General features: G+C 33.9%; 1 protein-coding gene across 1 annotated transcript in view; it reads right to left on the bottom strand.

Annotated features, from left to right (window-relative positions):
- Positions 1-15,685, bottom strand: part of LOC136039750 (lysine-specific demethylase 2A-like) — a gene marked incomplete in the record, with an annotated part of 107,872 nt that overhangs the window by 63,368 nt on the left and 28,819 nt on the right. Inside the window, 2 exon segments of the mRNA XM_065723599.1 lie at positions 2,201-2,470; positions 15,129-15,329. Of these exon segments, the coding sequence (XP_065579671.1) occupies positions 2,201-2,470; positions 15,129-15,329 (471 nt within the window).

Here is a 15,685-nt window from a genome sequence, read left to right as displayed (position 1 = left end):
GTTAAGAGGAATGCTGAGCTAAATAAAAAGTTAAGTTTTTCATGGCATTTGAGGGGGATTATGAACTAAATTAACAGACACTATAACTAAATCAAAAGACAGTACGTACACCCATGGTTGTCAAAGTGCGTATCTGCAATAGCATAAAGAGAAAAAGTTTAAAAAGTCAAAACTTCCAGGGCATGTTAAGAGGAATGCTGAGCTAAATAAAAAGTTAAGTTTTTCATGGCATTTGAGGGGGATTATGAACTAAATTAACAGACACTATGTGCATTCAATTTTGTTTATTTTTTATTTTATTTAAAATGTTGTTTATTTATCTGCGATATCTCAAGACCGCCAGCGGGAATTAAGTTGAAACTTGTAGGCATGTTGATGGAGTGGTTGATTTGTATTTGTCTATATTGAAGATTCATGCAAGAAATGGTAAGAATGGCTTCAACCCTATAGAAGACCAAAGGTTATGCAGATTTTCATTCCATTTATTTGAATAATAATCCAGTTACCCTTCCATCCAAAGTTCTATAGTGCAACTATCAGCAAAATTTTGTCCATTGCAATAGCAAGCAAACATTTTGACTCGTAAGGAGAAAAACCGAGAAAAGTTTCACAAATATTCATTTTTCTCAATCAATAAAAAAACTATACCAATTAAAACGAACAGATATTAACTTGAAAAACTCTTTACATCTCTTTTTCAAAGAGAAGTAAAGAGCTACACTAAACCTATGACGTACAGGAATAAAGTCAAATGTTCATTCAAGTGTAAAACGAACACAAATCACATTCAATGAATTAGTTTAACCCAAAAAGAACGGATATTACAATAAATGATCAAGTTAAACTAAAAACAAACAGAAACTGCCACAAACAGGAGTAGGGCTACCGTCCCCTATGCCTTGTAAAGACATATCTACGATACAATCATAGATATAACCTCCTATCATTGGAAGATGAGGCTAGTTGGATCAACCTTGGTGATTCTCTCCAATAGGAATGTGAACTGGGGTTTTTGAGGAAGGAGTCTTGTGGGGGAGGGGCTTGCTGCTTTGGGTAGTTTGGGTGTTCAAAAATTGATTTTAACAATTTGAAGACTGCAACCCTTATTAGAGTTATCTTATTTATCTCAAAGGGGGTATCAGGATAATTTTTAAGTATATTCTGAAGTTTTTGAAGGAGTTGGAGCAAGGGGAGGGGAATTGTTTTTGATTGAGGAGATTTTTTCCTTTTTTGGAGCTCTTCGAAAGGACCTCTTGAAAGTTATTTTTATCATGGATAGTGACGAACGCCCCACCTCCACCATTGTGGTGTCCATTGAATTTGAATCGATCGTCATTTACACCTTACTGAAAACAAAATACATTTGAATCGTTTTCTTCTTTATAACGGTCACAAAAACGATTTGAATTTCAGGAATGAATAAAAAGTCACAACTCGAAATAAAAATTATTTTTTGTACAGCTCAAATGACATTCACTTATTTAAAAGCCGTAGGGGGCTTTAACCCTACTCCTGCTTGTGGTAGTTCCCGTGCGTTTCTTTAGTTCAGTTTCTCTTAGTTTCTTTTCTAAAAGAAAATATGGGCTAAAAAGAAAGCAATTAAGAAAAGGAATTTTATCTTTTTAAAGAAAAGATATCTATATTTAATAGAAATTGCAATATAATAAATTACAATATTGTATTTTATATACTGTATTTTATACAATTATTTACATTATAATATCACGTAAATTACGTGTTATTTATTATTATATATATATATATATATATATATATATATATATATATATATATATATATATATATATATATATATATATATATTGTGCATTATAATATTACATTTTGTATATTATAGTGTTGCATAATATTCTATATTTTGCATAATAATACTAAAAATACAGTATTAGAGATTATGATATTACATTACAGAAATTATAATTATATAACAGAAGTTATATTTTTCTCATGAAAAATATAGAATGTTTTCACATTTTCTCAAAAACTGAAACACACTATGTGCAAACTCTTAAGATTCAGAGACGTCAACATGGCGGAGGGAGGTTCAGGGGGTGTTTAACCCTTAGATCTTGAAAGCTATTTTTTTTTTTTTAGCGAAAAAGCTTTTTTGGTTAATTTCATTGCAGTAAATAAAAACAAATGTTCTCCGGAATTGATACCACAATCAAGATGGACTTACTTTTGTTGTATCTTCTATTTGTGCTGTTCGTAGCTGTCGCTCAATAGCGAAAGAATGAAGAAAATTCCCACCAAAAACTAGAGAATCTTCAGGTGTATAGACGGCGTGTATCCAGCCAGCTGGGATGAAAAACGTATTTCCTGCTTTCAATGTGACTCTGTAGCATTCATCTACTATATCACCAAAGAATATTGAACCTTGACGCCCACTCAGTGTCCATTCTTCGTAAAGTTTTAAGGTGTGATCATTCGGTGGTACCAGCCAAAAAACCTGGACAAGAATATATTTATATTGTTTTCTCTTGCTTTTCTATTTCGTTTTTTTTGTTCAATTTACTCGATGAAAATTAAGAAACAAATGTAGAAAAGAGGTCACACATTAGGCTCTTAAGCCCCTGTGCGGCTACAATAATCAAGAAATTTCTGCATAAAATGAACAAAAAAGTAGATGCTTAAATTTATGCGTAGAAGATCTAGATGAGAATTCTACATCTTCACATGAGGAGATGCTTGAGCACTTGCGCAAAATGAAAACTGAACGAAGACAAACCAAGGAAAAACGAGAAGGTCTGGAGATGAACTAGCACCCATAACCAAAATAACAGGTCTTTTTAACATTATTATTGAAAGTAAGGATTACATGAATACTTAAACATCATCTGAAATTTTGGACCAGGATTCTAGGCTCTGGATATAAAAAAAAAAATGCCACTCATGATATGAATGTTATTGGTGTCCTGTGACACTGACTTTAATGGCCTGCTGTTAGATGGCATCTTGATGGTCTTCTTGATTAGATACCTTTATTGGCCTGCTGTTAGATGGCATCTTGATGGCCTCTTTGTAAGATGGTGGGCTACTGTCCTACTTAGATGGCATCCTAATATCTTCAGTATGTCAGAGGAAAAATAGAGGAGGGACTGAAAGCGTGCAAAAATTCCAAACAAATAATCTAATGATAATAGTAACTTTTAAAATTTTATTAATAAAGTAGAGGGCAGAGCTAATAAATAAAGACGATTAATTAATTATTAATTAATTAGTAAAGAGAAAATCAAAAAAAATAATTTGATTATTAATTTAAATAATTAATAAAATTAAATAGTTTAACTAAAAATTAATTATTTATCACTAATAAACTGAATATAATTGTCTTAATAAATTCAGATACTGTTAAAATTTGGACTGAAAATTTTGTGGGGAACACGAGGTGGGAAGGGGTAATCAAGATTTTGCCCTGGACACAAGAGAGGTCAGTACCGCCACTGCAGTATGTCTAGTGTAATAACCACGGATTTTACTCCTACCAATTAACATATTAGCAAAACACATTCCCATATTACTGTTCTAAATAAGATGTAACCACTTCAGGTTGAGTTTATGCATATACAGATCTACGTTCCATGGGCAACTTGAGGTGTAGCGGCAACCTTTGTTCGGCTTCGCCGAGTAAAGCGTTGCGAGAGCAACACTTTGGTTTTGTTTCTTCGCTTTGATTAAACGCTGAAGTTGATAGTCTGTAAGGATCTTAAATTAAATACTAGGTAAAAAAAAAAAAACACACAAAAGTTGCAAACCCCTCATTGCTGAAGATGATTGTAGCCTAACAGCCGATTATTACTCACAAATCCCCTACATGTCTTACCGCTGGAACCAAATTAGTCTTACCATCAAATGTACCACGAACATATAATAGGCACATCAACTAGCAAAAGTTACGAACCCTTCATTGCCGGAGATGATTATGAGCTAACAACCGAGTGTTGCTTAAAACTCCCCTATATGTCTCACAATTGGTATCGCCCTATTTTTGGTTTCAGTGTGTACCTTGCTACTGAAGTTGTCAACCCCTTTAAACTTTCAAACTGGTACATCTCACGAAGGAATTTTTCTATCGAGAAATGGATGATATATACTTTGATCAGCTCATCAAAAGCTATCGACTACCATCGAAAAAAAATCTGTATGTCGTAGTTCAAAAGTTGACTTTTTGCCATAGGCCGAGTTTCTAACGTCATCACTTAGAAAGGAGCAAAGTATAAACTCTAATTTATTTAGTAATGAGAAAACTTTTAAATTTAACAGGTACATCTGATACCCCTTTTGTACCGCAATACCAATTGCGAACAAGAGCTAAGAGCTCATATGGCACTTGTGACGAGGTCGGAAGACCTAAGAGCCAAGAGCTTATATGGCATGAGTTCTAGCAAGATTATAAGAATCAATAGATCAATTTAAAGGAAAATCAGAGGCTTAATGCCGGTTGAGATTTAAAATAAGAGCTCTGAGATACGAGGTCTTCTAAATATCAAAATTCAATAAGATCAGATCACCACTCGTAAGTTAAAATACCTCATTTTTTCTAGCTTTTCCTCTCCCTTCAGCCCCCCAGAAGATTGAATCGGGGAAAACGACCTTATCAAGTCAATTTGTGCAGGTCCCCAAAACACCTACCATATTTCATCATCCTAGCAAGTCCAGAAGCACCGAACTCGCCAAAGCACAGGACCGCCCCCCTAGCTTCCTCAAAGAGAGCGGATATAGCCCGGTTACGTCAATCACGAATCTACGACATTTGTTTATTCTACCCGCCAAGTTTCATCCTGATCTCTCCACTCTAAACGTTTTCCGAGACTTACAGTTTCCCCCTCCAACTCCCCCAATGTCACCAAATCTGGTAGGAATTGAAAATAAGAGCTCTGAGACATGAGTTCCTTCTAAATATCGAATTTCATTCAGATCCGGTAATCCATTCTCAAGTTAGAAATACCTCAATTTTTCTGATTTTTTCGAATTAACCCCCCCCCCCCAAAAAAAAAAAAATCCCCCAAAGAGAGCAGATTCAGTTCGGTTATGCCAATCACGTATCTAGGACTTGCGCTTATTCTTCCTACTAAGTTTCATTCCGGTCTCTCCACTCTAAGTGTTTTCTAAGATTTATCGTTTCCCCCTCCAACTCCTCAAACATCACCAGACCGGTCGGAATTTAAAAAAAGAAATCTGAGACACAAGATCCTTCTATATATCAAATTTCATTAGGATCCGATCACCCATTCATAAGTTAAAAATACCTCATTTTTTTCAATTTTTCCTCTCTCTCCAGCCAATTTAAAATACCTGATTTTTTCAAAATGAAATTCACGTATCTTCCGGTTATGTCAGTCACGTATCTTGGACTTGTGCTTATTCGTCCCACCAAGTTTCATCCTGATCTTTCCACTCTAAGCGTTTTCCAAGATTTCCGGTTCCTCTTCCCAACTCTCCCCAGTGACACTGGATCCGATCGGAACTTAAAATAAGAGCTCTCAGACACGATATCCTTCTAAATATTGAATTTCATTAAGATCTCATCCGCCGTTCCTAAGTTAAAAACACCTCATTTTTTTCTAATTTTTCAGAATTAACCGTCCCCCCACTCCCCTCCCAGATGGTCAAATCGGGGAAACGTCTATTTCTAATTTAATCTTGTCTTGTTCCTGATACGCCTGCCAAATTTCAGCGTCCTAGTTTATCTGGAAGTGCCTAAACTAGCAAAACCGGGACCGACAGACAGACAGATCGACAGAATTTGCGATCCCTATATGTCACTTGGTAAATACCAAGTGCCATAAAACCAAATGAGAAACTCAGCTGAAATCACGAACAGAAATGGGTAGAAACAATAGACGGCAGCACTTTCGGTCCCCATTTTTTATTTCTGTAAATTTTTCTATTTATCACTCAAAGACGACATATTGGCTGTGGGGCCGGGTAACTGCCGCAAATATTTAATACTTATAGATTTTAGTCCATCTTCAATTTGAAAGTCGTGCCTGCCTGCTTGCCTGCTTGAACGGAGCTTTCCACTCGAAAGCAGAAACATGTTTTAATGACACGAAAGCTTGACTGTTTAACTTCAGATACTTCTCTCTGACATAGGCTATAAAACTCCAAGTCACTTCACACACAATAGGCTCTGGCTCAAGGACAAGCAAAACCATCCTTTTTGACCCAAGGCAAGAACTCTAAAAAGCTTTCCAAAATGCATCCATATTTATCAATCCACCCTAAGGTCCATACTTTCCGTAAAAACCGCAGAGATTAGACCCTTACCACCTTCTAGGAATAAGCTAAAATCGAGGTGATAGGAAAAAAAACACGACAAAACCAAAGTGTGGCTCTTGCAATACAATTTGTTCCAAACCGAGGCAGATTTTCACAAAAGGCTTTATCCAGACTTTATTCTGCATATTGCGATCACTCTATGTTGTTTATTTCCAGTTTGCGCCCGTTTTTTAATAATCAAGATTTGCAAGGTATAAGAGTTCTGTATTTTCGTTATTGCAAATATTTATTGTATTTGCCACGTTCTTATAAAAATCAGAAGATTATTAGAAAGTTTTGTGCCACTGATATTATTTTTGTTTATAAAAAACTCTATGCTCGATTAGGTGCTGAGGCCTGTCAACGCTTGGGTCCTTACCACCCTTTGATTAGACTGTATTGATTGTACTGCCTTTGTTATTTTGTTTTTCTTTCCTTAGCGTTTTTACTCCGCTTAAATTGTCAAAACAAGCGGGTAACAAATAAATTATTATTAATATTAGGTTATCGACCCAGATAGGTTTCCGATAGAAACATACAGGAAGCGGCTAGAGTTCCAGGAAGTATGTTAGTCAACTAAAATGTTCGAAAATTACCCCGAAAATGTTTTTTTTTGTAATTACAGTAAATATTTTAATTTTGTTTGAAGAAAGTTAGATATCTCACCCTTGCATTGGGAAAGTTTTCTTCCAGCAATTTTTATTAACTTGACAGGTCAGATAGTTTCTCCAACAGGACCAAATTTAAGACCTATTTCCCGGGAAGAGGCGTGGGTCGAGGTTTCCAGTAGCAAGTTTAATTACAAGATTATCAAAAATTACCCTAAATATGTTCTATCTGTGTTTTCACAGTAAGTTTCCATTTTCTTTGAATAAGTAATTAGATAAACCGAAACTCATGTCCATCATTTTTCTATACATGTATAATGGTAGAAAAAGGGTATTTGGGTAAAGGTATCAGATAGGGATGATCTTCACACATTTCGAAAGCAAAATAATGACTTACCAGTCAATTTTTAAAACACCTACTTAAATAACACTATGCAAGTTTGAAAGGACGATCGGTCGGCAAGAATTTAGTAATCAAATTCGAATATTAATTAGTCAATTAGTCTAATTAGACAATTAGAATATAAGCAGTCACATTATCAAGAATTACCCTAATTTAGCAAGTGTTCCCTTACTACTTAAAAGTTTATTTCATACAAAACAAGAGAAGATAACGAGAAAATTTGTGAAGACATTGAATAACACAGTGAATAAAACCGAAGCAGATATTTCAAATTAAATACCAAATTAGAATATTAACTAAATTATTATTAATCAAATTTTATTAATCAAATTAGAATATTAATTAGTCAAATAGTCTAATTAGTCAATTAGAATATAAGCAGTCACATTATCAAGAATTACCCTAATTAACAAGTGTTCCCTTACTAACCAGAAGTTTATTTCATACAAAACAAGAAAAGATAACCAGGAAATTTGTAAAGACATTGAATAATACAGTGAATAAAACCGAAAGAAATATTTTAATTAAATATTAAATTAGAATATTAATTAAATTATTATTAATCGAATTAGAATATTAATTAGTTAATTAGAATATAAGCAGTCCAATTATCAAGAATTACCCTAATTTAGCAAGTGTTCATTTACTAACTAGAAGTTAATACAATGAATAAAACCGAAACAAATATTTTCAATTAAATATCAAATTAGAATATTAATTAAATTACTATTAATAAAATTTTATTAATCAAATTAGAATATTAATTAGTCAATTAATCCAATTAGTAAATTAGAATACAAGCAGTCACAGTATCAAGAATTACCCTAATTTAGCAAGTGTTCCCTTACTACTTATAAGTTTACTTCATACAAAACAAGCGAAAATAACGAGGAAATTTGTGAACACATTGAATAGTACAGTGAATAATACCGAAGCAGACATTTTTAATTCAATATTAAATTAGAATATTAATCGAGATATTATTAATCACATTAGAATATTAATTAGTCAATTAGTCTAATTAGTCAATTATAATATAAGCAGTCACATTCTTATGAAATACCTAATTTAGCAAGTGTTCCCTAACTACTTATAAGTTTACTTCACACAAAACAAGAGAAGATAACGAGGAAATTTGTGAAGACATTGGATAACACAGTGAATACAACCGAAGCAGATAAATTTAATTAAATATTAAACTGGAATATTAATCGAGTTATTATTAATCAAATTAGAATATTAATTAGTCAATTAGTCTAATTAGACATTGGATAACAGTGAATACAACTAAAGCAGATATTTTGGCTACAAAAGAAACAAACTTACTTAAATAGTCTCATCGATAAAATAAATTTTAAAACCAAAATTATGAAATAAATTTTGAAAATGTCTCAACTTCCTCACCCCACACAGCTTTAAGCCGAAATAGCTCAGTTGGAAGAGCGTTAGACTGAATATCTAAAGGTCCCTGGTTCGATACCGGGTTTCGGCCCGGTGCATAGTATCTACACCGAACATATTTTGTCCTGTGGTGGCGCAGTGGATTTGACCTTAGTTTGGTAATACGGGACCTAGAGATCGAATCATGCTGCAGGAATGCACTGCAGGGCCGACGCAGGGACCTTAGTAGTCAAGAAGCGTCGTTAATTCTTAAATAAATAATAACCCACACAGCTTTAGCCAAGACTCATGGCTGATAGGTTCGGCAGAGTCATGGTTTAGGGCACATCAAGTGATGAATTTTCAGTTTTAAAATTTGTTTATCGGTGACATTTTTTAGTAATTTTTTTTTTATTTGTTTTGTGGTCTATTTTTCTGATAACGGCTGCTGCACATATAGCTAAAATATCTGCTGAAACTGTATGCATTGTGTTATAAACAGTGTGAACCAATTTCCTCGTTATCACCTCCTATTTTTGTATAATGGATAGGTAGTGCGGTCTTCGTCAGTATATAAGGTTACTTATTTGAGGTTTTTAGAGGTTCTTAAGGTATTTGCCATGAGGATAGACAGTACGGTCTTCGTTAGTATTTAAGGTTACTTATTTGGGATTTTTATAGGTTTTTGAGATATATGCCATGAGGATAGGCAGTAAGGATAGGTGGTTTTCCATTTCATCAGTGTTTAAGGTTACTTATTTGGGATTTTAAAAAGTTTTTGAGGTATTTACCCTGAGGATAGGTAGTGCGGTCTCCGTCAGTATTTAAGGTTACTTAAGGTTACTACCATTTAACTGATGTCGGTGAAACTGAACTGCTAAAGCTGTAATTTGCTAGATTTCCTTTGTGACGGTGAAAACATTAATTCAATTTTGAAAAAAAATTATTGGTAATTTTCCTTTGAAAAAAGACGCTTTAAGGTAACTTCCAATTGTTCAATTTTGTGGCTAGCAATAAAATTATTTGGTTCCATTATCTTTTAATGTTTTATTAACTTCTGGTTCATTAACTTTTATTGGTTTCAATAGAAGTAATTTAGATACATGTAATGTATTAGTAGATAGCACCTGGATCAGTTGAGTAGATGCCACCTAGTGTAAATGAGTAGTGATGATTACATGAGAAGAGTATATAGTAAATCTTTAATAGCAGACAATGGAAGTAGTATTAGAGAGTGGATGTATCATCCTACCAAAATTCCAACCAATCTAAGCACAGCAATAAACTTACGAGAGTTCTTGGGATATGCCAAGTTACAAATTCTATGAAATGTCATGCATATATTTAAAAGAAGTATTTCTCGAATTTCCTATGAAAAATATCCTTAAACTAGCAGCGCAGAATTTGAAATTTCATCTCCTTCATTCAATCAGTAGCATCAGTTTCCGAAAGTAAGGGTGGAGGGCGAAATCTATTTTTCAAAATCTTAGGTGGGGCAGTTTTGTTGTTTTTTTCATTTTGTTCAATGAAAAACCATAAAAAGACATTTTTCAATGAAAATAAATAAGATATATTTTTCAAAATCTAGGAGGGGGCAGCAAATAATCTAGTAGGGCAAAATCACCCCCCCCCCAATTAAAGCTACTCTCTTTAATGTTTCAGTTTAATTTCGTCGTACTAAATCATTTTGTAAATAGAATTTTTATGTTCAAGTCATTGGATGCAAAACTAAGATTAATTACTTTCCCATTAATTCAATTATTTTCATACCGGTTAATTTAGTTGAGTTGCTTAGATTAATTACGGACTAGCTTTTATACCTGCTTTCATACCAGTCCAATTTTATATAGCTGATGTTTATTTCTTCTAAGTTTGTCCATTGTTTTCTTTATATGTATATGTATCTTCTGTTTTGGTAGCAGTAGTGTTTTGGGGCCTGCCTTTTTCATAGAACAAAAATACACGTATGCTAAGTATGATAATGTTGCATCACACTTAGTGGTGATTAGTGTGATATGCTAATCTATTAAGGTCAGTGTGACAAGAATGGCGTAGGAAGATCCTATGGAATAAATACTCAAGTATAAAACCGTTATAGCAATCAATAGATTGGATAATATTTAGACATAGGATACCTACCTAACTTTCCAGTTAGTTTCATAACAATTTAATTATACAATCGGTATTGAGTTCTTCTATTTATATAACTCGTTATAGGTCATTCTTAGAATTTTTGCAAAAATAGTGTTATTGAAAGACATGAAAATAACAATAAAAAAAAACCAAAAGTAAAATCGTGACAAACTCAATAAGTTGGATTGTTTTATATGCATACTTAAGGTTACTGACATTTTTACAACAATTTGACTTTTATGTCATTAGCTTCCTAAAATTAACTACTGCCTAACAACTTAGCACATTAGCGACCCAGTGATCGGAAAAATCCCTACTCTGGTGCAACTTTTGATTCCCTGTGACATGCTGTGCACTTCCTATTCAATCCTAATTTTAGCTTTTGATGGCCAGATTAAAGAATTCAGAGATCCTGCGCTTTCAAGCGGAAGCGAGGCCATCACACGGCATTGTTAATAAAGCTCGACCAGAAGATCCTCTTCTGAAAAATTTAAAGTCTACCACTCCCCATCCCAAAAATCTCTGAAAGTTTCTAATCACGTGAAAGTTTCATTCCCAGTCACGTGAGACAAAACAGGGTTGATTTAGCAAAGTTATGTATAAAATTTATTGGCACACCATTTTTATCATAAGAGATGATAAAAAAAGGAGCCTGAAAAATTCAAACTGCTTCACGTGAAAGATTTGTTATTTTTAATGAATTTGTCACTAAGGCTTGTCAGAGATTGCAATTATAAAAAAAAAATGGGGGAGGGGTAAGGATTTTTCTATTTTTTCTTTTTTCTCTTTTCCTTCTTACATTAAAGTTTTTTATAGTGAAACTCAGTCTTCTCGGTGTATATAGGGTTTACGGTGTCTTGGCGTTTCACCGCGACCATAAAACTGAAAGAGCTCAATTTTTCCTGCAGTAGGATTTTCTGTGTCATGGCTATAGGCCAACTCAAAACTTTAGCCACTTGAGACTTTTACTGTAGTCTCAGAAAGACAAGACAACCCTAGGACTAAGATCGTTTGAACAATTGTTCGTTGATTGATGTTGTTCTTTGGTTCCTGCAGTAGGATTTTCGGTGTCATGGCTATAGGCCAACTCAAAACTTTAGCCACTTGAGACTTTTACTGTAGTCTCAGAAAGGCAAGACAACCCTAGAACTAAGATCGTTTGAGCAATTGTTCTTTGATTGATGTTGTTCTTTGGTTCTTGAATTGTCCTTTGATTGATGTTGTTACTTACATGCGTGTACAACAGTGGTTCCCCATCTAGTCTTAAATATTTATTTCACTTTAACTTTAACCTTCAATCAGTAGCACTTTAACCTTCAATCAGTAGTTTTCCCTTTAACCTTCAATCAGTAGCATCAGTTTCCGAAAGTAAGGGTGGAGGGCGAAATCTATTTTTCAAAATCTTAGGTGGGGCAGTTTTGTTTTTTTCATTTTGTTCAATGAAAAACCATAAAAAGGCATTTTTCAATGAAAATAATTAAGATATATTTTTCAAAATCTAGGAGGGGGCAAATAATCTAGTAGGGCAAAATCCCCCCCCCAATTAAAGCTACTCTCTTTAATGTTTCAGTTTAATTTCGTCGTACTAAATCATTTTGTAAATAGAATTTTTAGGGACAAGTCATTGGATGCAAAACTAAGATTAATTACTTTCACATTAATCCAATTATTTTCATACCAGTTAATTTAGTTGAGTTGCTTAGATTAATTACGGACTAGCTGCTTTCATACCAGTCCAATTTTATATAGCTGATGTTTATTTCTTCTAAGTTTGTCCATTGTTTTGTTTATATGTATATGTATCTTCTGTTTTTGGTAGTAGTTGTGTTTTGGGGCCTGCCTTTTTCACAGAACAAAAATACACGTATGCTAAGTGTGATAGTGTGGAATCACACTTAGTGTGATATGCTAATCTATTAAGGTTAGTGTGACAAGAATGGCGTAGGAAGATCCTATGGAATAAATACTCCAAGTATAAAACCGTTATAGCAATCAATAGATTGGATAATATTTAGACATAGGGTACCTACCTAACTTTCCAGTTAGTTTCATAACAACTTAATCATACAATCGGTATTTTTGAGTTCTTCTATTTATATAACTCGTTATAGGTCATTCTTAGAATTTTTGCAAAAATAGCGTTACTGAAAGACATGAGAATGATAATGAATAAAAACCAAAAGTAAAATCATGACAAACTCAGTAAGTTGGATTGTTTTATATGCATACTTAAGGTTACTGACATTTTTACAACAATTTGATTTTTATGTCATTAGTTTTCTACAGTCCTTAGTTTTTTCTTTTTCTGTATTCTGAAGCTAATAAAATTAACTACTGCCTAATAACTTAGTACATTAGCGACCCAGTGATCGGAAAAATCCCTACTCTGGTGCAACTTTTGATTTCCTGTGACATGCGGGCACTTCCTATTCAATCCTAATTTTAGCTTTTGATGGCCAGATTAAAGAATTCAGAGATCCTGCGCTTTCAAGCGGAAGCGAGGCCATCACACGGCATTGTTAATAAAGCTCGACCAGAAGTGCCTCTTTTGAAAAATTTGAAGTCTGCCACTCCCCATCCCGAAATTCCCTGAAAGTTTCCAATCGATTCCCAGTCACGCGAGACAAAACAGGGTTGACTTAGCAAAGTTATGTATAAAATTTGTTGGCACACCATGGTAAGAGATGATAAAAAAAGGAGCCTGAAAAATTTAAACTCCTTCACGTGAAAGATTTATTATTTTTAATAAATTTGTCACTAAGACTTGTCAGAGATCGCAATTATAAAAAATAATGGGGGAGAGGGAAAGATTATTCTATTTGTTCTCTTTTCTCTTTTGCCTCTTGCATTAAAGTTTTTTTGTGATAGTGAAACTCAGTCTTCTCGGTGTATATACAGTTTATGGTGTCTTGGCATTTCACCGCGACCATAAAACTGAAAGAGCTCAGTTTAGCCTGCAGTAGGCTTTTCAGTGCCATGGCTACAGGCCAACAATAAGCGCTTAAAACTTTAGTCACTGGAGACTTTTACTGTGATCTCAGAAACACAAGACAACCAAAAGTAAAATATTTTGGTTGTTTATCGTTTGAACAATTGTTCTTTGATTGATGTTGTTCTTTTGTTATTGATTGATGTTATTCTTTGATTGATGTTGTTCTTTTGTTCTTGAATTGTTCTTTGATTGATATTGTTGACTTACATGCGTGTACAATAGTGATTCACATCTAGTCTTAAATATTTATTTCAGTTCCAACTGGAAGCAACTTCCCATTTATTACATCATGACAATTCGTTCGAGATTGTACACTTCTCTTTACCTAAATCTAAGAAATGTAACTGGATAACTGATTGGGAGAAAACTAATAAGCATTTATCGCAGTTTGTCTCTGATGCCATTCTGTCGAGGACTAAGGTGCCTTACCATCTCTCGGGGCTGGCTCAAACCTTGAATAATGAGAAAAGCAGACGCGTTTTAATGTACTTTGTGCCAAAAATCATGCGCGGTTTCCGCCTTCTTATTGAGGCTGCCACCGTACTTATACGTAGAGTGCAAATTCGCATAGATATCGCAGAGTGGAAAAGAAATCCCAAGGTTGATGTAGCTCGCACATGGAAATTTGCATAGTGTCTTTCTAAGCAGCTGGAATCCATTTCAAATACAAGCACTCCTCGTATCACGAGTAATCCTGGAGTAGAAGCTTCTCCGGAACGGTTTTACAGAAAGAGCGTTTCTAAATAGCTACGAACTGAGATTTGTGGTGAAATCAATGAAATCATGGAATCAATGAAATCGTTAAAATCATGAAATCATTGAAATCATGAAATCAAAGTAAATCATTAAAACAGTCAATAAGTTGGAATATATTATAACTAAAAAAACTAAAAAGAAAAACAGAACATAATACCTTTCCACCTCTTATGATATGGTACCAAACTAAGGTTCCACCGAAATCGATATGAAAATCGGTATAGCATCCTTTAACTGACATTAGACAACATTTTTGAACTTTTGGATACATCATTTGAGCCATGTTATTAGTAGAATCAGATTGTAGAATCAGAGTGGAAGCTTCTCCGGAAAGGTTTTCACAGAAAGAGCGTTTCTAAATAGCTACAAACTGAGATTTGTAGTGAAATCAATGGAATGATTGAAATCATGAAATCGACAAAATCATTAAAATCATGAAATTGATGAAACCATTGAAATCATGAAATCAATAAAATCACTGAAATCATGAAGTCAAATGAAATCATTAAAACAGTCAATAAGTTGGAATATATTATAACTAAAAAAACTAAAAAGAAAAAAAAGAACATAATACCTTTCCACCTCTTATGATATGGTACCAAACTGAGGTTCCACCGAAATCGATATGAAAATCGGTATAGCATCCTTTAACTGACATTAGACAATATTTCTGAACTTTTGGATACATCATTTGAGCCATGTTATTAGTAGAATCAGATTGTCGGGCTCGAAGTTCTGAAGGCCAGGCAGTGTTGACCCAGTCCATAGCTCGAACCTTTAAGGTGAAAATTAAAATAGAAAAGGCAAGTAGAATTAGCATAATCCGATTATCTGGCTCGAAGCTTCAAAGAGCAGGCAGCACGAACCCAAACCATAGCTCAAAAATCTAAGGTAATGATCATAATAAACATGGAAAATCTTTAAGAATAGCTCACGAATTATTAAACTAGAACTAACTGAAATCACATGATTTGGGCTAAAAATAACTAATTGAAATGGGTATCGGTGAGGAAATATAGTGGGAATTATAGGATTAAAAGTGGCTCTTATCAAGGATGTGGCCCATACAGAATTTATCCAGGCTGGCATGGCATATACAGATATCTTTTTCATAAAGATTAAGGTTAGTGA

The sequence above is a fragment of the Artemia franciscana genome, chromosome 20 (assembly GCF_032884065.1).
Source record: "Artemia franciscana chromosome 20, ASM3288406v1, whole genome shotgun sequence".
NCBI lineage: Eukaryota > Metazoa > Arthropoda > Branchiopoda > Anostraca > Artemiidae > Artemia > Artemia franciscana.
Note: the sequence above shows the minus strand (reverse complement) of the source record. Positions and strands in the feature narration are given on the sequence as shown.